We start from the raw sequence: 23,754 nt of genomic DNA, 5'->3' as shown, positions 1-23,754 counted from the left end.
TTGCTGGTGTCCCCAATCCGTGGTGTCCCCCATCATTGATGTCCCCAGTCCTTGCTGTCCCCAATCCATGGTGTCCCCCATCCATGGTGTCCTCGATCCATGCTGTCCCCCATCACTGATGTCCCCAGTCCATGCTGTCCTTGATCCATGATGTCCCCAATCCATGCTGTCCCCAATCCATGCTGTCCCCACCCTTGCTGTCCCCAACCTTCACTGTCCCCCGCCCTCGTCCCCCGCGGTGTCACGGGGTGGTGGCAGCGCTGTCACGTGTCCCCGGTGTCCCAGCGCGCTCAGGCCCAGCCCAGGAAGGGGAAGTTGAGGCTTGGGGCCTTTCGGGGGCCCTGGGGTGACACGGGCGGTGTCACCGGGGTGCCACCATGTCCCTGCCCTCGGTGTACGGGGACAAACTGGCCGAGAAGCTGACGCTGCTCAACGAGAGGGGCAGGGGGGTCCTGGTGAGGATCCACCACATCAAAAAGGTGGGCGAGGGGGGACACTTGGGGACACTTGGGGACACCGTGGGGACAGCTGGGGGACACTTGGGAACACTTGGGGACACCAGGGGGACACTTGGGGGCCCTTGGGGGACATTTGGGGACACCTGGGGGACATTTGGGGACATCTGGGGGACACCTGGGGGGTCCTGGTGAGAATCCACCACATCAAAAAGGTGGGCGAGGGGGGACACTTGGGGACATTTGGGGACATTTGGGGACACTTGGGGACACCTAGGGGACATTTGAGGACACCTGGGGACACCTAGGGGACACCTGGGAGGCGCCTGGGGGGTCCTGGTGAGGATCCACCACATCAAAAAGGTGGGTGAGGGTCCTTGGGGACACTTGGGGACATTTGGGGACACCGGGGGGCACTTGGGGGACACCTAGGGGACACTTGGGGGCCCTTGGGGGACACTTGTGGGACACCTGGGGGACACCTGGGGGCCCTTGGGGGACACCTGGGGGACACTTGGGGGCCCTTGGGGGACACTTGGGGACACCTGGGGGACACTTGGGGACACTTGGGGGACACTTGGGGACACTTGGAGGGACACCTGGGGGTCCTGGTGAGGATCCACCACATCAAAAAGGTGGGCGAGGGTCTTGGGGACACTTGGGGACATTTGGGGACACTTGGGGGACACTTGGGGGACATTTGGGGACACTTGGGGGACACCTGGGGGACACTTGGGGACACTGGGGGACATTTGGGGACACCTGGGGGAATCCAGCCCGGGAGGGATTTTGGGGTGTTTGAGGGTTTTTGGGGTCCTCTCGGGGGTGTCACCGCGGTGTCCCCAGACCTGCTCGGACCCCCGCACGCGGCCACCCTTCCTCGGGGACAAAGCCATGGAGAGCTCGGCCAAGTTCATCCTGAAGAAATTCCCAAACCTGGACGTGCGGAGCAGCACCGTGAGCCACCGCGGTGTCCCCGTGTCCCCGTGTCCACAACCCCACTGTCACCTCACCACCGTGTCCCTGCCCCTGTCCCCTCCCTGTGTCCCCAACCCCCCTGTCCCCCCATTCCCCGTGTCCCTGACTCTGTCCCCTCCTCTGTGTCTGCAGCCCCCTGTGTCCCTGCTGTCCCCATGTCCCCAACCCCCCTGTCCCCCCACAGCCGTGTCCCTGCCCGTGTCCCCCCATGCCACCCACACCTGTCCCCGTGTCCCTACCCTCGTGTCCCCATGTCCCCATCCCAGTGTCCCCATGTCCCCACGTCCCCGATGTCTCCCCCATGTCCCCATGTCCCCGTGTCCCATGTCCCCCATGTCCCTACTCCCATGTCCCCATGTCCTCATGTCCCCTGTGTCCCCTATGTCCCCTGTCCCCATGTCCCCATCCCGATGTCCCCATGTCCCCATGTCCCCATCCCCGATGTCCCCATGTCCCCCATGTCCCCCTGTCCCCCTGTCCCCCTGTCCCCATGTCCCCATGTCCCTGTGTCCCTACTCCCATGTCCCCATGTCCCCATCCCTGTGTCCCCGATGTCCCCATGTCCCCATCCCCATATCCCCATGTCCCCATGTCCCCATGTCCCCATGTCCCCATCCCTGTGTCCCCGATGTCCCTGATGTCCCCATGTCCCCCATGTCCCCATGTCCCCATGTCCCCCTGCAGCAGCACCTGGGCCCGGTGCACAAGGACAAAGGGGACATCGTGCGCCTGCTGGCACCTTTCTACCACACCTTCCTGGACGTGCTGGAGTTCCGGGTGAGCAGGGGTGGGGACAGAGGGGACAGCGCGGGGTGACACAGCCGGCGACACTGCGGTGACACAGCCGGCGACACTGCGGTGACACTCGGCGCTGTCCCCTCGCCGCCAGGACCACGTGTACGAACTGCTCAACACCATCGACGCCAGCCAGTGCTTCTTCGACATCGTGAGTGCCACCCCGGCGAGTGTCACCCGCGGGTGTCACCGCTGTCCCCGCGCCCTCACGGCTGTCCCCTCCCCGCCAGCACATCAACTACGACTTCACCAAGGGCTACCTGGACCTGGTTGTCACCTACGTGTCGCTGGTGCTGCTGGTGGCGCGCACCGAGGAGCGGCGGCTGCTGCTGGGGCTTTACCAGTGCGCGCACGAGATGTGCCACGGCGCCAGGTGACACCGCGGGTCCCCAGGGTGTCCCCAGGGTGTCCCCAGGGTGTCCCCGGGGTGTCCCCGGGGTGTTCCCGGGCTGTCCCTGGGGTGTCGCCAGGGTGTTCCCAGGGTGTCCCCAGGGTGTCTCCGGGCTGTCCCCGAGCTGTCCCCGCGCCTGAGTGGCCCCGCACTGTCCACACCATCCTGTCCCCACTGGGGTTGTTCCCAGCGCTGTGTCCCCGGGGTTGTCCCCACCGTCGCGCCCCTGCCGGGACCGTCCCGGGGTTGTCCCCAGCATGTCGCCACTGCCGTGTCCCCGCCGGAGCTGTCCCCAAAGTGTCCCCACCGCCGTGTCCCCACCCGGACCATCCCGAGGCTGTCCCCAGCGTGTCCCCACCGCAGTGTCCCCACCGGGACTGTTCTCACCGCTGTGTCCCCGGGGTTGTCCCCACGCTGCGCCCTGCCGGAGCCGTCCCGGGGTTGTCCCCAACGTGTCCCCACTGTGGCACCCCCGCCGGGGCTGTCCCGGGGTTGTCCCCAGCGTGTCCCCACCGCCGTGTCCCCGACGGGGCTGTTCCCAACGCCGTGTCCCCAACGTGTCGCCTCCGTCGCGCCCCCCCCGGGGCCATCCTGGGGATGTCCCCAACATGTCCCCACCGCAGTGATCCCACTGGAGCTGTCCCCAGCGTGTCCCCACCGTCGCGCCCCCACCGGGACCATCCCGGGGTTGTCCCCAGCGTGTCCCCAACGTGTCCCCACGTGTCCCCGCAGCGAGCCCGGCTTCCCGCGCCTGGCGCAGATGGTGCTGGAGTACGAACATCCCCTCAAGAAGCTGCCCGAGGAGTTCGGACCTCACACCAAGGTGGGTCTGCGGTCCCCGTGTCCCCTGCAGGGCCACCACCCCCGCGGTGTCGCCGTGCCCTGATGTCCCCCGGCGTGTCGCGATGTCCCCGGCAGGCGGTGAGCAGCGCGCTGCTGTCGCTGCGCTCGCTGGTGGCGCGGCGCTGCAGGGACGCGGAGCAGTGGCGACAGGAGCAGCTGCTGAGCCTGCTGGGACCCGCTGGGGACATGCTGAGCCCGGCGACGTGCGACAGCGTGAGTGGGGACACGGGGGTGGGGACACGGGGATGGGGACGTGGGGATGGGGACACGGGGATGGGGACATGGGGACACGGGGGACATGGAGATGGGGACATGGGGACATGGGGATGGGGACATGGGGACATCGGAGACACAGGGATGGAGATATGGGAGTAGAGAAACGGGGACATAGAGGACATGGGGATGGGGACATGGGGACGTGGGGACACGGGGGTAGGGACGTGGGGATGGGGACACAGGGACATGGGGACACGGGGACACGGGGGTAGGGACATGGGGTTGGGTATATGGGGACATGGGGGACATGAGGATGGGGACATGAGGGTAGGGACATGAGGACATGGGGACATGGGGGTAGGGACATGGGGATGGGGACACAGGACAGCGGGGACACGGGGATGGGGACGTGGGGACACGGGGATGGGGACGTGGGGACACGGGGATGGGGACGTGGGGACACGGGGATGGGGACATGGGGGACAGGGGGACATCGGGGACACGGGGATGGGGACATGGGGACATGGGAATAAGGACATGGGGGCATGAGGACACCGGGATGGGAACATAGGGACATGAGGGTAGGGACACGGGGACATCGGGGACGCAGGGATGGAGATATGGGGGTAGAGACACGGGGACATCCAGGACATGGGGACATTGAGGACATCAGGGACACGGGGATGGGGACATGGGGACATGGGGAACACAGGGATGGGGACATGGCGACATGGGGGCAGGGACATGGGGACATGGAGGCAGGGACACGGGGACACGGGGATGGGGACACCGTGACATGGGGCCAAGGACACGGGGACACGCGGGTCATCGGAGACATCGGAGACATGGGGACACAGGGACATGGTGACACAGAGACAGAGACACCGGGACATCGAGGACAGGAGGATGGTGATACAGGGACATTGGGGACATGGGGACATGGGGACATGGATGTAGGAACACAGGGACACGGTGACACAGGGACAGAGACACAGGGACATCGGACACATGGGGACACGGGGACACGGTGACACAGGGACAGTGTCACAGGCACACCGTGCCATGGGCACTGAGGGGATCCCAGCAGGCTGGGGATGGTGACACGTGGGGGGTCAGGGGACAGCGGCGTGGTGACACTGGTGTCCCCAGATGGCCTGTGAGTACCTGTCCCTGGAGGTGATGGAGCGCTGGATCATCCGTGAGTGCTGGCACTGCCGAGTGTCCCCAAGCCCTCCGTGACAGTGTCCCCAAGCCCTCTTGGGCAGTGTCACCAGCCCCTCCGTGACAATGTCCCCAGCCCCTCTTGGGCAGTATCCCCAAGCCCTCTGTGACAATGTCCCCAATGCCTCCATGACAATGTCCCCAACCCCTCCGTGACAATGTCCCCAACGCCTCTTGGACAGTGTCCCCAGCCCCTCCCGGGCACTGTCCCCAACCCCTCTTGAGCAGTGTCCCCAGTCCTTCCCGGGCACTGTCCCCAACCCCTCCGTGACAATGTCCCCAACCCCTCCGTGACAATGTCCCCAACCCTTCTTGGACAGTGTCCCCAACTCCTCCCTGGCACTGTCCCCAACCCCTCTTGGACAGTGTCCCCAACCCCTCTTGAGCAGTGTCCCCAGCCCCTCCCGAACACTGTCCCCAACTCCTCCAGGTAGTGTCCCCAACCCTTCCCGGACAGTGTCCCCAACCCCTCCTGGGCACTGTCCCCACCCCAGCCCCCGTTCCGGTGTCCCCAACCCCTCCCTGGCAGTGTCCCCAGCCCCTCCTGAGCAATGTCCCCAACCCCTCCCGGGCACTGTCCCCAACCCATTCTAGGCACTGTCCCCAGCCCCTCCCGGGCACTGTCCCCACCCAGCCCCGTTCCGGTGTCCCGCCGCCCGTTTGGTGACACCGCTGTCCCCTCAGTGGGGTTCCTGGTGTGCCCGGGGGCTCTGTCCGCCACCCCCCCGTGCCAGGAGCTGTGGCGCCAGGCGCTGCAGGGGTCCCTCTTTGTCACCCTGGTGCGCGACGAGGCCATCGCGGTGCACAAGGTCACCGAGGAGCTGCTGGGGGGGCTCAAGGGGTGAGGACAGCGACACCGGGGGTGGCACTGCCCGGGGGGGGGGGACAGGGGTGTCGGGGCTTGGGGCTTCACGGGGGCTGGGATGGGGGTCTGGGGGTGTCAAAGGGTTGGGCTGGGGGCTGGGGGCGTCTGGGGTCTCCCGGGGGTCACTTGGGGTGTCTCTCGGGGGTCGCCTGGGGGGTCTGGGGGTGCCAGGGGGTGTCAAAGGGACTGGGCTAGGGGGTCTGGGGTGCCAGGGTGGTCTGGGGTGGTCTGGGGCGTTCTGGGGGTCTGGGGGAAGCAAGGGATGGGCTGAGGGGTCTGGGGGGTCTGGGGTGTCAAAGGGTTGGTCTGGGGGTCTGGGGGTGTCTGGGGGTCCTGGGGTGTCTGGGAGGTCTGGGGGTGCCAAAGGGGCTGGGCTGGGGTCAGGGGGTGTCTGGGGGGTCTGGGGGTGTCTGGGGTTTGGGGTGCCAGGGGCGTCTGGGGGTGTCGCGCTGGGCTGGGGTCTGGCGGTGCCAGGGGTCTGGGGGTTTGGGGGTCTGGGGGGTCTGGGGGCATCAAAGGGGCTGGGCTGGGGTCTGGGGGTGGCAGGGGACTGGGCTGGGGGTCTGGGGGTCTGGGGTGGCAGGGGGACTGGGCTGGGGGCCTGGGGGGTCTGGGGGTGTCTTGGGGTGCCAAGGGGGTCCAGGGACTGGAGGGCGACTCTGGGGGTGCCCGGGGGTCTCTCGGGGGTCTCCCGGGGGTCTCTCGGGGGTCTCCCGGGGGTCTCTCGGGGGTCCCTTGGGGGTCTCTTTAAGTGTCTCTCGGGGGTCTCCTGGGGTGTCTCTCGGGGGTCTCCCGGGGGTCTCTCGGGTGTCCCCAGCGCTGTCCCTCGGCAGGTACGGGAAGCGAGTGGCAGATGTCAAGGAGTGCCGAGAGCACGCGGTGACACACAGGTCTGGGGACAGAGAGGGGACAGAGGGGACACAGGGGGGACAGGGAGGACAGCGAGGGACAGGAGGACAGAGGGGACAGAGGAGACAGAGAGGGACAGAGGGGACAGGGCGGACAGAGAGGACGGGGGGCGACAGGGGGGACAGAGAGGGGACAGAGGGACAGAGGGGACGGGGGGGACAAAGGGGACAGAGGGGACAGAGAGGGGACAGAGGGGACCGAGGGACAGGGGGGACAGGGAGGGGACAGTGGGGACAGAGAGGGGACAGAGAGGGGACAGAGGGGACAGAGAGGGGACAGTGGGGACAGAGGGGACAGAGAGGTGACAGTGGGGACAGCGGGCTGGGGTGTCCCTGACGCTCTGGGGGTCCCAGGACACCCCAAAAAGCGGCGACTTCTGACAATCCCAGAGGTGACTTTGGAGGTCTCAAAACCCACGGGGACCCAAATGTCGTCCCCGTGTCGCACGGGTTGTCCCCAGGGGGTGGCGGGGGGCTCGGCTGGGTGGTCGTGACCCCCATGGTGACCCCAAAATACCCCAAAATACCCCCCAAATCCACCCAAAATCCCCACGAAACCCCCCAAAATCCCCCCAAAACCCCCCAAATCCCCCAAATTCCACCAAAAAACCCCATAACCCCCCAAAATCCCCACAAAACCCCCAAAGCCCCCCAAAAATCTCCCAAAATCCCCCCAAATCTCCCCAAAATCCCCACAAAATGCCCCAAAACTCCCCAAACCCCTCAAAATCCCCAAATCCCCAAACCCCCCAAAACCCCCCAAAAATCCTCACAAAAACCCCAAAGCTCCCCAAAATCTCCCAAAATCCCCCCAAAATGCCCCAAAACTCCCAAAATCCTGCCCCCCCCAACCCCCCAAAATCTCTCAAACCCCAGCAAAACCCCCAAAACCCCTTAAAACCCCCCAAAATCCCCATAAAACCCCCAAAACCCCAAACTCCCCAAAACCCCAGATCCCCAAAACCCCCCAAACCCCTAAAAACCCCAAACCTCCAAACCCCCAAAATCCCCCCAGCCCGGCGCTGCACCGCGGCCGGCGCTCGCTCTGCGCGGAGCTCTGCGAGCTGGTGGCGCTGCTGGAGGATCAGCCCGGGCTGCTGGGACCCAAGGTGCGATTTTGGGATTTTTGGGATTTTGGGGATTTTGGAAGATTTTGTGTGGATTTTGGTGGATTTGGGGATTTTGGGGGATTTTGGAAGATTTTGGGGAGATTTGGGGTGATTTTGGGGGATTTTGGGGTGATTTTGTGGGTTTTGTGTGGATTTGGGGGATTTTGGGGGATTTTGAAGATTTTGGGGAGATTTGGGGTGAATTTGGGGGATTTGGGGGATTTTGGGTACCGGGGATGCTGGATTTGGGGTGCAGGGGGTGGATTCACGATTTGGGGTTTGGAGTGTAGGGGGTGGGTTCACCATTTGGGATTTGGGGTATAGTGAATTTGGGGTTTGGGGGATGATGGATTTGGGGTTTGGGATTTGGGGTTTGGCTTATAATGGATTTGGGGTTTGGGATTTGGGGTATGATGGATTTGGGGTTTGGGATTTGGGGTATGATGGATTTGGGATTTGGGGTATGATGGATTTGGGGTTTGGGATTTGGGGGATGATGAATTTGGGGTTTGGGGTACCGGGGATGATGGATTTGGGGTGCCTGATGTGGATTCACCATTTGGGATTTGGGATTTGGGGTATGATGGATTTGGGGTTTGGGATTTGGGGTACCGGGGGATGCTGGATTTGGGGTGCAGGATGTAGATTCACCCTTTGGGGTTTGGGATTTGGGGTATGATGGATTTGGGGTTCGGGATTTGGGATTTGGGGTATGGTGGATTTGGGGTATGATGGATTTGGGGTTTGGGATTTGGGGTATGGTGAATTTGGGGTTTGGGATTTGGGGGATGATGGATTTGGGGTTTGGGATTTGGGGTTTGGGGTATAATGGATTTGGGGTTTGGGATTTGGGGTTTGGGGTATAATGGATTTGGGACTTGGGGTATGGTGAATTTGGGGTTTGGGATTTGGGGGATGATGGATTTGGGATTTGGGGGATGATGGATTTGTGGTTTGGGGTTTGGGGTATGGTGGATTTGGGGTTTGGGATTTGGGATTTGGGGTATGATGGATTTGGGGTTCGGGATTTGGGGTATGATGGATTTGGGGTTTGGGATTTGGGGGATGATGAATTTGGGGTTTGGGGTATAATGGATTTGGGTTTTGGGATTTGGGGTATGGTGAATTTGGGGTTTGGGATTTGGGGGATGATGGATTTGGGGTTCGGGATTTGGGGTATGGTGAATTTGGGGTTTGGGATTTGGGGTTTGGGATTTGGGGTCCCGAGCCCCCCCAACCCCCAGCCCCGCCCCTTCAGGCCCTGCTGGTGTTCGTGGCACTGTCGCTGTGTCGCGACGAGCTGAGCTGGCTGTCGCGACACGCCGAGCACGTGACCAAGACCAAGAACCCCGAGGACTTCGCCGACAGGTAGGGGACAAGGGGGGGACAGCCAGGGGGACAAAGAGGGGACAGCCGGGGGGCGAGGGGGACAAGGGGGGACAAGGGGGACAAGGGGGACAGCCGGGGGACAGCCGGGGGACAGGGGACAAGGGGGGACAAGGGGGACAAGGGGGGCCGGGGGGACAGCCGGGGGACAAGGGGGACAGGGGGACAAAGGGGGGCCGGGGGGGGTCTGGGACAATCCTGGGGGGACTGAGGGACACTGGGGTGACTCAGGGTGGCTCAGGGGACATTGGGGGGCTCAGGGTGACTCGAGGGACACTGGGGTGGCTCAGTGTGGTTCAGGGGACACTGGGGTGACTCAGGGTGATTCGGGGGACACTGGGGGGGCTCAGTGTGGTTCGAGGGACATTGGGGTGACCCAGGGTGGCTCAGGGGACACTGGGGTGACTCAGGGTGATTCGGGGGACACTGGGGGGGCTCAGTGTGGTTCAGGGGACACTGGGGTGGCTCAGGGTGGTTCGAGGGACATTGGGGTGACCCAGGGTGGCTCAGGGGACACTGTGGGGTTCAGTGTGGTTCAGGGGACATTGGGGGGCACTGGGGTGGCTCAGGGGACACTGGGGTGACTCAGGGTGACACTGGGGGGCTCAGGGTGGCTCAGGGTGGCTCGGGGGACATTGGTGGGCTCAGGGGACACTGGGGTGACTCAGGGTGACACTGGGGGGCTCAGGGTGGCTCAGGGTGACACAGGGTGGTTTGAGGGACACTAGGGGGCTCAGGGGACACTGGGGTGACACCAGGATGACTCAGGACGATCCCAAAACTTTTCGCGGATCTCTGCCGAAGTCCATCACCTTCGATTGGGTTTGGGGGACAGCGGCCGGGCTGAGGAACTTTGGGGTCACTCGGGGGTCACTGGAGTGACTCAGGGTGGCTCAGGGGACACTGAGGTGACTCAGGGTGCTTCAAGGTGACACTGAGGGGCTCAGGGTGGCTCGGGAGACACCAGGATGACTCAGGACGATCCCAAAACTTTTCGCGGAGCTCTGCCAAAGTCCATCACCTTCGGTCGGGTTTGGGGGACACTAGTCAGGCTCAGGAACTTTGGGGTCACTCGGGGGTCACTGGGGTGACTCAGGGTGGCTCAGGGGACACTGAGGTGACTCAGGGTGGTTCAAGGTGACACTGAGGTGACTCAGGGTGGCTCGGGGGACACCGGGATGACTCAGGATGACCCCAAAACTTTTCGCAGATCTCTGCGAAACCTTCGATTGGGTTCGGGGGACACCGGCCGGGCTCAGGAACTTTGGGGTCACTCGGGGGGACACCGGTCGGGCTCAGGAACTTTGGGGTCACTCGGGGGTCACTCGGGGGCTCAGGGTAGCTCAGGGTGACACTGGGGGGCTCAGGGGTCACCAGGATGACTCAGGACGATCCCAAAACTTTTTGCGGAGCTCTGCGAAAGTCTATCACCTTCGATTGGGTTTGGGGGACAGCGGCCGGGCTGAGGAACTTTGGGGTCACTCGGGGGTCACTGGGGTGACTCAGGGTGGCTCAAGGTGACACTGAGGTGACTCAGGGTGGTTCAAGGTGACACTGAGGGGCTCAGGGTGGCTCGGGGGACACCAGGATGACTCAGGACGATCCCAAAACTTTTTGCGGAGCTCTGCGAAAATTCGTCACCTTCGCTTGGGTTTGGGGGACAGCGGCCGGGCTGAGGAACTTTGGGGTCACTCGGGGGTCACTGGGGTGACTCAGAGTGGTTCAGGGGACACTGAGGTGACTCAGGGTGCTTCAAGGTGACACTGAGGTGACTCAGGGTGGCTCGGGGGACACCAGGATGACTCAGAATGATCCCAAAACTTTTCGCGGAGCTCTGCAAAACCTTCGATCGGGTTCGGGGGACACCAGTCAGTCTCAAGAACTTTGGGGTCACTCTGGGGGACACCGGTCAGGTTCAGGAACTTTGGGGTCACTCTGGAGGACACCGGTGTCACCCGGGGGGTTTCCCGGGGGGTCTCTGCTCTCCTCAGCCGCGTCGCGGAGCTGCTGTTCTGGCTGGAGCGGCTGCGCGCTCTGCTGCGGCGACACCGCGCCGTGCTGCGCCGCTACCACCGCCTGTACCTGGCGCGCTTCGACGCGCTCCTGCTCAGCGACGTCATCCAGGTGAGCCTGTCCCCTGTCCCCTGTCCCCTGTCCCCTGTCGCCTGTCACCTCCCCTGGAGTGTCCCCAGGATCGTGACCCCACCCGCGGTGTCCCCGCAGAACCTCTCGGTGTGTCCCGAGGAGGAGTCGGTGATCCTCTCGTCCTTCGTCAGCTCGCTGTCGGCGCTCGCCGCCAAGGAAGGTGTGGGGTGTGCCTGTCCCCTGGGATGTCACCTGCTCTGGAGTGTCCCTGTCCCTTGAATGTCCCCCTTGAATGTCCCTTTCCCCTGGAATGTCACCTTCTCTTGAATGTCCCCTTCCCCTGAATGTCCCTTTCCCCTGGAATGTCCCCCTTGAATGTCCCTTTCCTCTAGAATGTCCCCTTCTCCTGAATGTCCCTTTCCTCTAGAATGTCCCCTTCCTTGGAAAGTTGCCTTTCCCTGGATTGTCCCTTTCCCTGAAATGTCCCCTTCCCCTGGAATGTCCCCTCGCCATGTCCCTGGCACTGCCCCGGGACAGTGTCCCCTCTGTCCTGGGGGCCCTGGGACAATCCTGGACTGTGCTGGGCACCTGAGGGGTGGCGGCTCTGGGGAGTCCCCTGTGGTGGCAGTGCCACCCTCAGCACTGTCCCCATGTCCCTCTGTCCCCGCAGTTGATGACAAGGAAGAGTTCGACTTCACCGCGCTGCGCCTGGACTGGTTCCGGCTCCAGGTGGTGGCCCTGGCCCTGTGTCCCCTGTCCCTGTCCCCATCCCATTTCTGTGTCCTTGTCCCCATCCCTGTCACTGTCCCCAGGCCCACAGGAGCATGGTGAAGGCAGCCCTGCTGCTGTGCTCCAACCTCATTTCTGTGTCCCCTGTCCCTTTCCCCATCCCTGTCCCCGTCCCCTGTCCCCGTCCCCTGTCCCTGTCCCCATCGCTGTCCCCATCGCTGTCCCCTGTCCCCTGTCCCTGTCCCCAGGCCTACACGAGCATGGCGAAGTCAGCCCTGCCGCTGGGCTCTAATCTGTGTCCCCTGTCCCCATCCCTGTCCCCATTGCTGTCCTCATCACTGTCCCATCGCTGTCCCCAGGCCTACATGAACATGGCGAAGGCAGCACTGCCACTGTGCTCCAACCCCATTTCTGTGTCCCCTGTCCCTGTCCCAGTCCCTGTCCCTGTCCCTGTCCCCAGGGCTACACGAGTGTGGCCAAGGCAGCACTGCTGCTGTGCTCTAATCTGTGTCCCCTGTCCCTGTCCCCTGTCCCTGTCCCTGTCCCCATCCCTGTCCCCTGTCCCATCCCTGTCCCCGTCCCCATCCCTGTCCCCAGGCCTACACGAGCACTGCCACTGGGCTCCAATCCTGTTTCTGTGTCCCCTGACCCCATCCCTGTCCCCTGTCCCTGTCCCCAGGCGTACACGAGCGTGGCCAAGGCCGCGCTGCCGCTGTGCTCCAATGGTGACATTGGCCGCGCCATGAACCTGGTGGTGTTCCACACGCGCCTGCTGGACCAGCCTGAGGAGCTGCTGGAGGAAACCTCCGACCTGTCCCACCTCTGGTGAGACCCTGGCCCCTTCTCCTGCCCCTGTCCCCCCTTTTCCTGCCCCTGTCACCTTCTCCTGCCCCTGTCCCACCTCTGGTGAGACCCTGGCCCCCTTCTCCTCCCCTGTCCCACCTCTGGTGAGACCCTGGCCCCTTTTCCTGCCCCTGTCCCCCTTTTCCTGCCCCTGTCACCTTCTCCTGTCCCTGTCCCACCTCTGGTGAGACCCTGGCCCCCTTCTCCTCCCCTGTCCCACCTCTGGTGAGACCCCTTCTGCTGCACCCTGTTTTGCCACTCTATAACCCCTTCTCCCACCCTAAATTCCCCTTTTCCTGCCCCTTATATCCTCTTTTCCCACCCCATACCCCCTTTTCCTTCCCCTCCACCTCCTTTGCCCACCCCATACCCCCTTCTCCGACCTTATACCCTCTTTTCCCACCTTTCTCCCACCCTATAACCCCTTTCCCTGTCCCTCTCCCTATCCCTGTTCCCTTCCCCATCCCTTTTCCCACCCTGTCCCCTTTCCCATCATTTTTCCCCGCCGTGTCCCTGTCCCTGTCCCCATCCCTGTCCCTGTCCTGTCCTTATCCCTATCCCTGTCCCTGTCCCTATCCCCATCCCCATCCCCATCCCCATCCCTGTCCCCATCCCTGTCCCCATCCCTGTCCCCATCCCTGTCCCTTCCCTGTCCCCTCCCGGTCCCATCCTGTCCCCTCGCTGTCCCACCCCGCAGTTTCTCCCCGAAGTCCCTGGAGAAGATGTTCTCGGTGACCCTGGAGGAACCATCGCAGCTCCGCTTCGCCATCGCCTTCCCCCTGCTCTGCTCCCACTTCTCCCGCTGCCCGCACCCCATGTGCCCCGAGGAGGTGGGTGACACCCCGGGGGGGTCCTGAGGGGTGTCCTCTCCCCCTGTCCCCGGCTCTGAGTGTCACAGTGTCCCCTCAGTACCCCCAGCTGGAGGCGGTGGCGCTGGGGCTGTGTCACAAGTTCCTGGAGGAGTTGGCGCGGATGGCCAGCGGCTGTGTCCTGGACGCTTGTGCTGAGCAGCACAACCTCAGCCAGCAGGTCAGCGGGGTGGTCTGGGGGGTCCAGGGGTCTGGGGGTCCCGGGGGTCTGGGGGGTCCGGGGTGTCTGGGGTGGTCTGGGGGGTCTGGGGTGGTCAGCGGGGTCAGCAGGGTCCGGGGTGGTCTGGGGGGTCAGGGGGGTCTGGGGAGTCTGGGGTGGTCTGAGGGGTCTGGGGGGTCAGCAGGGTCTGGGGGGTCAGCAGGGTCTGGGGTGGTCTGGGAGGTCCAGGGGGTCTGGGGTGGTCTGGGGTGGTCTGGGACCTTTGGGGGATTTGGGGACTTCAGGACCTTCAGGGGGATTGGTGGCTTTTGGGGTTTTCAGGACTTTTGGGGGCTTGGTGGCTTTTGGGGTTTTCAGGACTTTTGGGGGCTTGGTGGCTTTTGGGGGCTTTTGGGGACTTCAGGACCTTGAGGGGCTCAGTGGCTTTTGGGGGCTTCAGGACCTCTGGGTTTTCTGTGTCCTTTGGGGTCTTCAGGATCTCTGGGGGCTTGGTGGCTTTTGCTGGCTTTTGGGGGCTTCAGGATCTTTGAGGGCTTGGTGGCTTTTGGTGGCCTTTGGGGGCTCCAGAACCTTTGGGGGGGATCGGTGGCTTTTGGGGGTTTCAGGACCATTGGGGGTTCAGTGACTTTTGGGGTCTTCAGGATCTCTGTGGGCTTGGTGGCTTTTGGGCACTTCAGGACCTTTGGGGGTTTGGTGGCTTTTGGGACATCCAGGGCTTTGGGGCTCCAGAAGCTCTCTGGGTTTTCTGTGACCTCTGGGGGCTTCAGAGGTCTCTGTGGCTTTTGGGGTCTTGGTGGCCTTTGGGGTCTCCACGGCCTCTCTGTCCCCTTGGCTCTCTGTCCCCACAAACCTTCAGCACAAGGAAGGTTCTCCATGGGTGACAAAACCTGTGGGGTTCCTCCCAACCCAGCCCTGGGCAACGGTGGCCTGTGGGGTGTCCCCATGTCCCTATGACCTTTTTGGGGTGTCCTCATGTCCCCATGACCCCATCTGGGGTGTCCCCATGTCCCCATGACCCTGTTTGGATGTCTCCATGACCCTGTTTGGAGTGTCCCCATGTCCCCATAATCCCATTTGGTTGTCCCCATGTCCCCATGACCCCATTTTGGGTGTCCCCATATCCCCATGACCCCGTTTGGGGTGTCCCCGTGTCCCCATGACCCTGTTTGGGTGTCCCTATGACCCCATTTGGGGTGTCCCCATGTCCCCATGACCCTGTTTTTGGTGTCCCCATGTCCCCATGTCACTGTCCCCACCCCGCAGCTGCTGCCCAAGCACTGCGCTGCCACCATCAGCAGAGCCAGGGTCAAGAAAGTCCCCAAGCAGCCACCAAGGAAAGGTGACACTGAGAGGGACAAGCCGGGGACAGAGAGCCAGCGGCGGGACAGGACCCTGACCACCAAGTGAGTGTCACCCGGTGGGGATTGTCCCCATGGGGTCACACCAGGATTGTCCCCATGGGGTGGGACAAGGATTGTCCCCATGGGGTGGGACATGGATTGTCCCCATGGGGTCACACCAGGATTGTCCCTGTGGGACACGAATTGTCCCCATGGGGTCACACCAGGATTGTCCCCATGGGGTCACACCAGGATTGTCCCCATGGGGTGGGGACACGGATTGTCCCCATGGGGTCACACCAGTATTGTCCCCATGGGGTGGGACACGCATTGTCCCCATGGGGTCACACCAGCATTGTCCCCCAGCATGGACAAGCTGCACGTGACGCTGGCCGAGCTGTCCCTGAGCCTCAACCATGTCCCCAACTTCACCGTTTTTGGCCACACGGTGACACCGGCCGAGTACCTGAGCAGCCACCTGGAGACACGCCTGACCAAGTGGGGACACGCTGGGGACACATTGGGGACATGCTGGGGACACGCTGGGGACACATTGGGGACACTCTGGGGACACTCTGGGGACAGGCTGGGGACACATTGGGGACACGCCGGGGACACTCTGGGGACACGCTGGGGACACATTGGGGACATGCTGGGGGCACACTGGGGACACGCTGGGGACACGTTTGGGACACATTGGGGACACGCTGGGGACACACTAGGGACACGTTGGGGACACTCTGGGGACACACTAGGGACACTCTGGGGGCACATTGGGGACACACTGGGGACACACTGGGGACACCACATTGGGGACACACTCGGGACACTCTGGGGACACACTGGGGACACACTGGGGACACATTGTGTACACACTGGGGACACATTGGGGACACTCTGGGGACACACCGCACCCAGACGCCACCCCCACATGTCCCTCACCCCGCTGGTGTCCCCGCAGGGCCATCGTGGCCATGGCCGGGTACTGCCAGGCCACCCAGGAGGTGACACGTCCCTCGGAGGTGCTGGCAGGGCTGGTGGCCTACATGGGGCTGGTGGCGCAGTTGGGACACTTGGTGACACTGGACACCGGGCGGCTGCTGCGGGCAGTGCTGCTGCAGCAGAGCCACCCCCGCGACGCCAGCGGGCAGCCCACGCTGACCGCCATCTACACCGACTGGTCAGTGCCACTGTCACCCGCGGGGTTAGGGACAAGGGGACAGGGGGCTGGGGATGGCAGGGTGTGGGTAGAGCGGTGTGGTGCTGTCCCCGGTGTCCTGGTGCTGTCCCCAGTCCCTTGATCCTGTCCCTGGTGTCCTGGTCCTTGTCCCAGTGTCCTGATCCTGTCCCCAGTCCCTTGATCCTGTCCCCAGTCCCTGGTCCTTGTCCCAATTCCCTGTTCCTGTCCCCAGTCCCTGGTCTTCTCCCAGTGTCCTGGCCCTTGTCCCAGTCCCTCAATCCTGTCCCCAGTGTCCTGGTCCTGTCCCTGGTGTCCTGTCCCTGTCCCCAGTCCCTTGATCCTGTTCCTGGTGCCCTGATCCTGTCCCCAGTCCCTGGTCCTTGTCCCAATTCCCTGTTCCTGTCCCCAGTCCCTGATCCTGTCCCCAGTCCCTGGTCCTGTCCCCAGTCCCTGAATCCTGTCCCCAGTCCCTGGTCCTTGTCCCAGTGCCCTGTCCCTGTCCCCAGTGCATTAATCCTGTCCCCAAACCCCCAATCCCTATCCCAGCCCCCAATCCTGGCTCCTCTGCTGTGGCTCCTGGTGCCGTGGGTGGCACTGCCATGGGTCACAGTGTCACCTGTCCCCAGGTACCTGGAGTCCCTGCTGCGCCAGGCCAGCACCGGGGCTGTGGGTGACATTCCCATGGGTGTCAGTGTCACAGTGTCACAGTGTCACGGTGTCCCAGTGTCCCAGTGTCACCTGTCCCCAGGTACCTGGAGGCCCTGCTGCTCCAGGCCAGTCTGGGACTGTGGGTGGCAGTGTTGCAGTGTCACAGTGTCCCAGTGTCCCAGTGTCCCAGTGTCACCTGTCCCCAGGTACCTGGAGTCCCTGCTGCGCCAGGCCAGCACCGGGGCCGTGCTGCTGTCCCCAGCCCTGCAGGCGTTCACCACGCTGCCCCGCGAGGAGCAGCCGCCCTTCAGCGCCGCCGAGTTCTCCGACGTCTCAGGTGGGGTCTGGGGACTTTGGGGGACATTTGTCACCTCCCTGTCCCCGCTGGTGTCCCCACGCTGTCCCCTCCCGCAGAGATGAGGGCGCTGGCCGAGCTCATCGGGCCCTACGGGATGAAGTTCCTGAGCGAGAACCTGATGTGGCACGTGGGGTCACAGGTGACCGAGCTGAAGGTGAGGGGACAGGGCTGGGGACAGGGCTGGGGACAGGGGACAGGGCTGGGGACAGGGCAGGGGACAAGGGACAGGGCAGGGGACAAAGGACAGGGCTGGGGACAAGGGACGGGACTGGGAACAAGGCAGGGGACAGCAGCTGGGGACAAGGGACAGGGCTGGGGACAGCGGCTGGGGGCAAGGGACAGGGCTGGGGACAAGGGACAGGGCTGGGGACAAGGGACGGGGCTGGGGACAAGGGACAGGGCTGGGGACAGGGTGGTGCTGCTGGGACAATGACAAGGCAGGCAATGCCACCCTGGTGCCACCCGACCCTGTCCCTGCCTGTCCCTCTGTGGGAGGTGCCGGGCTTTGCTGTGTCCCCGTGTCCCCAGCACCCCCAGTGTCCCTGTGTCCCCATGGCCCTGTGCTGTGTCCCAGTGTCCCCATGGCCCTGTGCTGTGTCCCAGTGTCCCCAGTGTCCCTGTGTCCCTGTACCCCCAGTGTCCCCATGTCCCCACACCCCTGTGCAGTGTCCCCAGCACCCCCAGTGTCCCCATGTCCCCACACCCCGTGCAGTGACCCCACACCCCCGTGCCGTGTCCCAGTGTCCCAGTGTCCCTGTATCCCTGTATCCCAGTGCCCCTGTGTCCCCGTGTCCCCACACCCCTGTGCAGTGTCCCCAGCGCTCCCGGTGTCCCCAGCGTCCCCAGTGTCCCCACACCCCTGTGCAGTATCCCCAGCACCCCCAGTGTCCCCGTGTCCCCATGTCCCTGTGCCTCCAGTGCCCCCAGCGCTGCCAGTGTCCCCGTGTCCCCACACCCCAGTGTCCTAGTGTCCCCAGTGTCCCCGTGTCCCCACACCCCTGTGCAGTGTCCCCACCCCCCCGTGAGTGTCCCCACGCTGTCCCCGTGTCCCCGCAGAAGCTGGTGGCAGAGAACATGGACACGCTGGTGCAGCTGCGCTGCTGCCGAGCCGAGCAGAGAGCGGCGCTGCTGCCGCGCCTGACCTGTGAGTGTCACCGCGGCCACCCCCTGTCACCGCGGGGTCACCCGTGTCACCCGTGTCACACCGTGTGTGTCACCTGTGTCACACCGTGCCCCCTGTGTCACACCACCCGTGTCACACCACGCGTGTCACCCATGTCACACCGCGCCTGTCACCCATGCCACGCCACGCGTGTCCCCTGTGTCACACCATGCGTCACCCATGTCACACCACCCGACCCCCATGTCACACCGCGCATGTCACCCATGTCACACACACATGTCACCCATGTCACACCACGCGTGTCACCCATGTCACACCACCCGTGTCACCCGTGTCACACCGCGCGTGTCACCCATGTCACACACGTCACCCGTGTCACACCACGCATGCCACCCATGTCACACCGCACATGTCCTCCGTGTCACACCACGTGTGTCACCCGTGTCACACCACGCGTGTCAGCCGTGTCACACGTGTCACCCGTGTCACACCGTGCGTGTCCTCTGTGTCACACATGGTCACCCATGTCACACCGTGTGTGTCACTCGTGTCACACCACACCTGTCACCTGTGTCACACCGCGCATGTCACCCGTGTCACACCGCCCGTGTCACACCACACGTGTCCCCTGTGTCACACACATGTCACCCAACTCACACCATGCATGTCACCCGTGTCACACCACACGTGTCACCCATGTCACACATGTCACCCGTGTCACACACACACACCACACGTGTCACCCATGTCACACATGTCACCCGTGTCACACACACATGTCACCCGTGTCACCACTCGTGTCCCCTGTGTCACACCATGCGTGTCACCCGTGTCACCACTCGTGTCCCGTCTGTCACACCATGCGTGTCACCCGTGTCACCACTCGTGTCCCCACAGCGGCAGAGAATGTCCTGAAGAGAATGACAATCATCGGGGAGATCCTGAGCTTCAGAGCCATGGCGCAGCAGGGCCTGCGGGAGGTGGGACAGCGGGGACAGCGGGGACAGCGGGGGACATCCTGAGGGACACCCTGAGGGACACTGGGGGGCACTGGGGGACACTGAGGGACACTGAGGGACAGCGAGGGACACACTGAGGGACACTGGGGGACAGCCGGGAGACACTGAGGGACACTGGGGGACAGCAAGGGACAGCGAGGGACACTGGGGGACACTGAGGGACACCCTGAGGGACACCCAGGGACAGCCGGGAGACACTGAGGGACACTGGGGGACACTGGGGGACACTGGGGGACACCTGAGAGACACCTTTGGGACACCTGAGTGACACCTGGGACACCCTGAGGGACAGCCGGGAGACACTGAGGGACACCCCAAGAGACACCTGAGGACACTGAGGGACACCTGAGGGACACTGAGGGACACTGAGGGACAGCCGGGAGACACTGAGGGACATCCTGAGGGACACTGGGAGACACCCTGAAGGACACCCTGAGACCCCCCAGCCCCCCATTTGGGGACACCAGACCCAAATTTGGGGACACAGGACCCCCCGGGACCCTCATTTGGGGACACCGGACCCCAATTTGGGGACACAGGACCCCCCGGGACCCTCATTTGGGGACACCGGACCCCAATTTGGGGACACCTGCCCCTTTGTCCCCCGCAGGTGTTCTCGCAGCACTGTCCCTTCCTGCTGGGTCCCATCGAGAGCCTGGCGGACGTGGTGACCCCCGACATGGACATCAAGGTGGGGACAGCGACACGGGGCGCCACCTCGGGGCGACACCGCGTGCGACACCGCGCGTGACGTCACACGGTGTCCCCAGGTCACCCTGAGCATCTTCGAGCTGGCCTCGGCCGCGGGGATCCCGTGCGACGTGGACCCGGCGCTTGTCACCGCGCTGGCCACCAGCAGGACAGGTCTGGGCTGCTCTGGGGACACCGCGGGGTGTCGCTGTCACCCGGGTCGCCGTGTCACCGGGCTGTCGCCTGTCCCCGCAGAGGGCTCGTCGCCCGAGGAGGACTACAAGGTGTCCTGTCTGCTGCTGGTGTTCGTGGCAGTGTCGCTGCCCCTGCTGGCCGCTGACCCTTTGTCACTCTACAGCCCTGAGCTGGACGGTGAGGAATGGCGCTGTGGCACCGTGTGGCCGTGTCACCGTGTCACTGTGTCACCCTGGCCGTGTGGCCGTGTGTCACCGTGTCACCGTGTCGCTGTGTCCCTCTGTCACCATGTCACCGTGTCACCCTGTCCGTGTGTCCCTGTGTGTCACCGTGTGTCCATGTGTCCCCGTGTCCGTGTGTCCCCGTGTCCCCGTGTCCCCCTGTCCCTGTGTCCCTATGTCTCCCTGTCCCCTGTCCCCATGTCCCCCCGTCCCTGTGTCCCTCTGTCCCCGTGTCCCCGTCCCTGTGTCATCCTGTCCCTGTGTCCCCAAGTCCTTGTGTCCCCCTGTCCCCGTGTCCCTGTGTCCATGTGTCCCCCATGTCCCCGTGTCCCCAAGTCTTTGTGTCCCTGTGTCCCCATGTCCCCCTGCCCCTGTGTCCCCCTGTCCCTGTGTCGCCACGTCCCCCTGTCCCCCTGTCCCCCTGTCCCCCTGTCCCTCTCTCCCCATGTCACACCACGTGCACGCTGAGGTTGTCACTGTCCCATTGTCACAGCAGAGGCTTTGGGGGGGACAGGGGAACTCTGGAAGTGCCACCAAGGAGCACAGTGCAGACCCTGGGTTGTCCCCAACCCTCCTGTGTCCCCAACCCTTCTGTGTCCCTGCCATTTCTGTGTCCCCAACCCTTCCTGTGTCCCCAAACTCCCTGAATCCTTTACCTTCTGGTGTCCCCAACCGGTGTCCCCAACCGTTCTCCATCCCCAGCCAGTGTCCCCAACCCTCGGTGTCCCCAAGCTCTCTGAATCCTTTACCTTCCGGTACTGTCCCCAACCTTTCTCCATCCCTAACCTGTGTCCCCAACCCTTTCCTGTGTCCCCAACCCTCCTGTATCCCCATCATTTCTGTGTCCCAAACCCACGATGTCCCGAACCCGCAGTGTCCCCAAGCTCCCTGAATCCTTTACCTTCTGGTGTCCCCAACCTTTCTCCATCCCCAACCGATGTCCCCAACCCATGGTGTCCCCCGCTGTCCCCAATCATTGTCCCCACTGTCCCCAACCCGCGGTGTCCCCAACTGTCCCCAACCGCTGTCCCTAACCACTGTCCCCAACCGCTGTCCCTAACCACTGTCCCCAACTGCTGTTCCCCGCTGTCCCCAACCGTTGTCCCCAACTTCTGTCCTCAACCGCTGCCCCCAACCGCTGTCCCCTGCTGTCCCCAGCCGGTGTTCCCAACCGCTGTCCCCAGCCAATGTCCCCCGCTGTCCCCAACCACTGTCCCCAACTGGTGTCCCCCGCTGTCCCCAACCCGCCATGTCCCCCCACTGTCCCCAACCGCTGTCCCCAACCGCTGTCCCCAACCACTGTCCCCCGGTATCCCCCGCTGTCCCCAACCACTGTCCCCCGGTATCCCCCGGTGTCCCCAACCACTGTCCCCAACCAGTGTCCCCCACTGTCCCCAACCGGTGTCCCCTGCTGTCCCCAGGCTACCCCAACAACGTGCACTGCCTGGCCAAGGCCATCGTGCAGCTCTCGGCTGCTCTCTTCACTGCCCACGGCAAGAACATCGAGACTCACCTCAAGGAGTTCCTCATGGTCAGCCTGGCTCTGTCCCCAGGGGGTGGCACTGTCCGCATGGGGGTGGTCCTGTCCCCTCCCTGGGTGGCCCCGTCCCCAGGGGGGTGGCTGTGTCCCCAGGGGGGTGGCACTGTCCCCTCCCCGGGTGGCCCTGTCCCCTCCCTGGGGTGGCACTGTCCCCTCCCCCAGGTGGCCCTGTCCCCTCCCTGGATGGCCCTGTCCCCTCCCCGGCATGGCCCTGTCCCCTCCCGGCTGTCCCCAAGGGGTGACCCTATCCCCTCGCCGGGTGGCCCTGTCTCCTCCCTGGGATGGACCTGTCCCCAGGAGGGTGGCCTTGTCCCCTCCACAGGGGGTGGCTCTGTCCCCAGGGGGAAGGCGCTGTCCCCATGGCAGTGGCCTTGTCCCCTCCCCGGCTGGCCCTGTCCACAGGGGGGTGTCCCTGTCCCCTCCCCGGGGTATCCCTGTCCCTACCGCTGACTGTTCCTGTCCCCTCCCCGGCTGTCCCCATGGCCCTGTCCCTGTCCCCACGGCTGACTGTCGCTGTCCCCAGCTGGCCTCGGCCAGCCTCCTGCAGCTGGGCCAGGAGCAGGACAAGGTGCGGGTGAGGAACAGAGACTCCATCGTGCTGCTGCTGCACCTGGTGAGGGACCTGGGGACACCTGGGGGGACCGGGGGACACCTGGGGGGACCTGGGGACACCTGGAATATCCTAAATAATATCCCAAATATTCCAAATATCCAATATATACCCAAAAATCCCAAATATCCCGACTATTCCAAATAGTCCAAATATCCCAAATATTCCAACTATCCCAACTATCCCAACTATTCCAACTATCCCGAATATTCCAAACATCCTGAATATTCCAAATATCTCAAATATCCACAATATTCCAAATATTCCAAATATCCCAAATATTCCAAACATCCCAAATATTATCCCAAATATTATCCGAAATAATATTCCAAATATCCCAAACATCCCAAATCTCCCAAATATTCCTGGACAGAGTGGGGGGTCAGAAGAGTGGGGGGCACTGATGGGTGAATCCACCCCAAACCCAAACCCAACCCCCCCAAAACCCCAAAGCAAAAAACGCCCAAAAAACGCCCAAAACCCCCAAACGTGGCCCCCAAGGCCCCAAGGCCCTAGAGCCCCACCCCAAAAAGATACAAAGAGCCCCCCCAAAGACCCCAAAAGCCCCAAGGCCCCCCAGCCCCCCAAGGCCCCCAAAGGCCTCCCAAAGGCCCCAAGATCCCAGAAAAGACCTAGGCCCCCCAGGAGCCCCAGGCCCCAGCACTTTAAAGAAACTCCCAAACCAAAAACTGAAAACCCCAAACCCCCAAAAAACCCAAATCCCTCAAAACCCCAAACCCCAAAAAAACCCCCAAAAACCCCAAAAATAACCCCAAACCTGTCCCCAGATGGTGGCCGAGTCGTCCTTCCTCACGCTGGACATGCTGGAGAGTTGTTTCCCCTACGTGCTGCTGAGGAACGCCTTCCGAGCCGTGTGCAGAGAGACCCCCCAGACCCCCAGTAATGAGGGCCCTAGAGAGACCAGATCTGAGAGACCCCCAGGGCCCCCACAGTGCAGAGACCCCGAGCCCCAGTAA

At 63.4% G+C, this 23,754-nt stretch overlaps 1 protein-coding gene across 1 annotated transcript; it reads left to right on the top strand.

The window, feature by feature from the left end:
* Nucleotides 1-23,754, top strand: LOC146425793 (nck-associated protein 1-like). Its single transcript, XM_085041074.1, has 31 exons — nucleotides 1-479; nucleotides 1,302-1,412; nucleotides 2,118-2,210; nucleotides 2,323-2,379; nucleotides 2,459-2,601; nucleotides 3,352-3,442; nucleotides 3,538-3,675; nucleotides 4,828-4,876; nucleotides 5,584-5,740; nucleotides 6,598-6,654; nucleotides 7,688-7,781; nucleotides 9,040-9,149; nucleotides 11,159-11,291; nucleotides 11,391-11,472; nucleotides 11,923-11,981; nucleotides 12,661-12,806; nucleotides 13,522-13,654; nucleotides 13,734-13,853; nucleotides 15,117-15,256; nucleotides 15,560-15,691; nucleotides 16,155-16,373; nucleotides 17,228-17,358; nucleotides 17,436-17,533; nucleotides 18,436-18,523; nucleotides 19,400-19,482; nucleotides 20,132-20,212; nucleotides 20,292-20,385; nucleotides 20,467-20,583; nucleotides 22,049-22,158; nucleotides 22,691-22,780; nucleotides 23,566-23,754. Exons 1-31 carry the CDS (start codon nucleotides 378-380, stop codon nucleotides 23,752-23,754), a joined length of 3,447 nt encoding a protein of 1,148 aa, XP_084897200.1. The 5' UTR covers nucleotides 1-377.

Source organism: Lichenostomus cassidix, chromosome 29 (genome assembly GCF_008360975.1).
Source record: "Lichenostomus cassidix isolate B80296 chromosome 29, HeHo_3.0, whole genome shotgun sequence".
In the NCBI taxonomy this organism is placed as follows: Eukaryota; Metazoa; Chordata; class Aves; order Passeriformes; family Meliphagidae; genus Lichenostomus; species Lichenostomus cassidix.
The sequence above is the reverse complement of the archived record's forward strand: the minus strand, read 5'-3'. Positions and strand labels throughout refer to the sequence as shown.

Coding starts and splice junctions, on each gene's coding strand:
- LOC146425793 (XM_085041074.1), top strand. CDS start 378: ATGTCCCTGCCCTCGGTGTACGGGGACAAACTGGCCGAGAAGCTGACG. Junction 6,655..7,687: donor GAGCACGCGGTGACACACAG/GTCTGGGGACAG, acceptor AAATCCCCCCAG/CCCGGCGCTGCACCGCGGCC. Junction 11,473..11,922: donor GGCGCTCGCCGCCAAGGAAG/GTGTGGGGTGTG, acceptor CTGTCCCCGCAG/TTGATGACAAGGAAGAGTTC.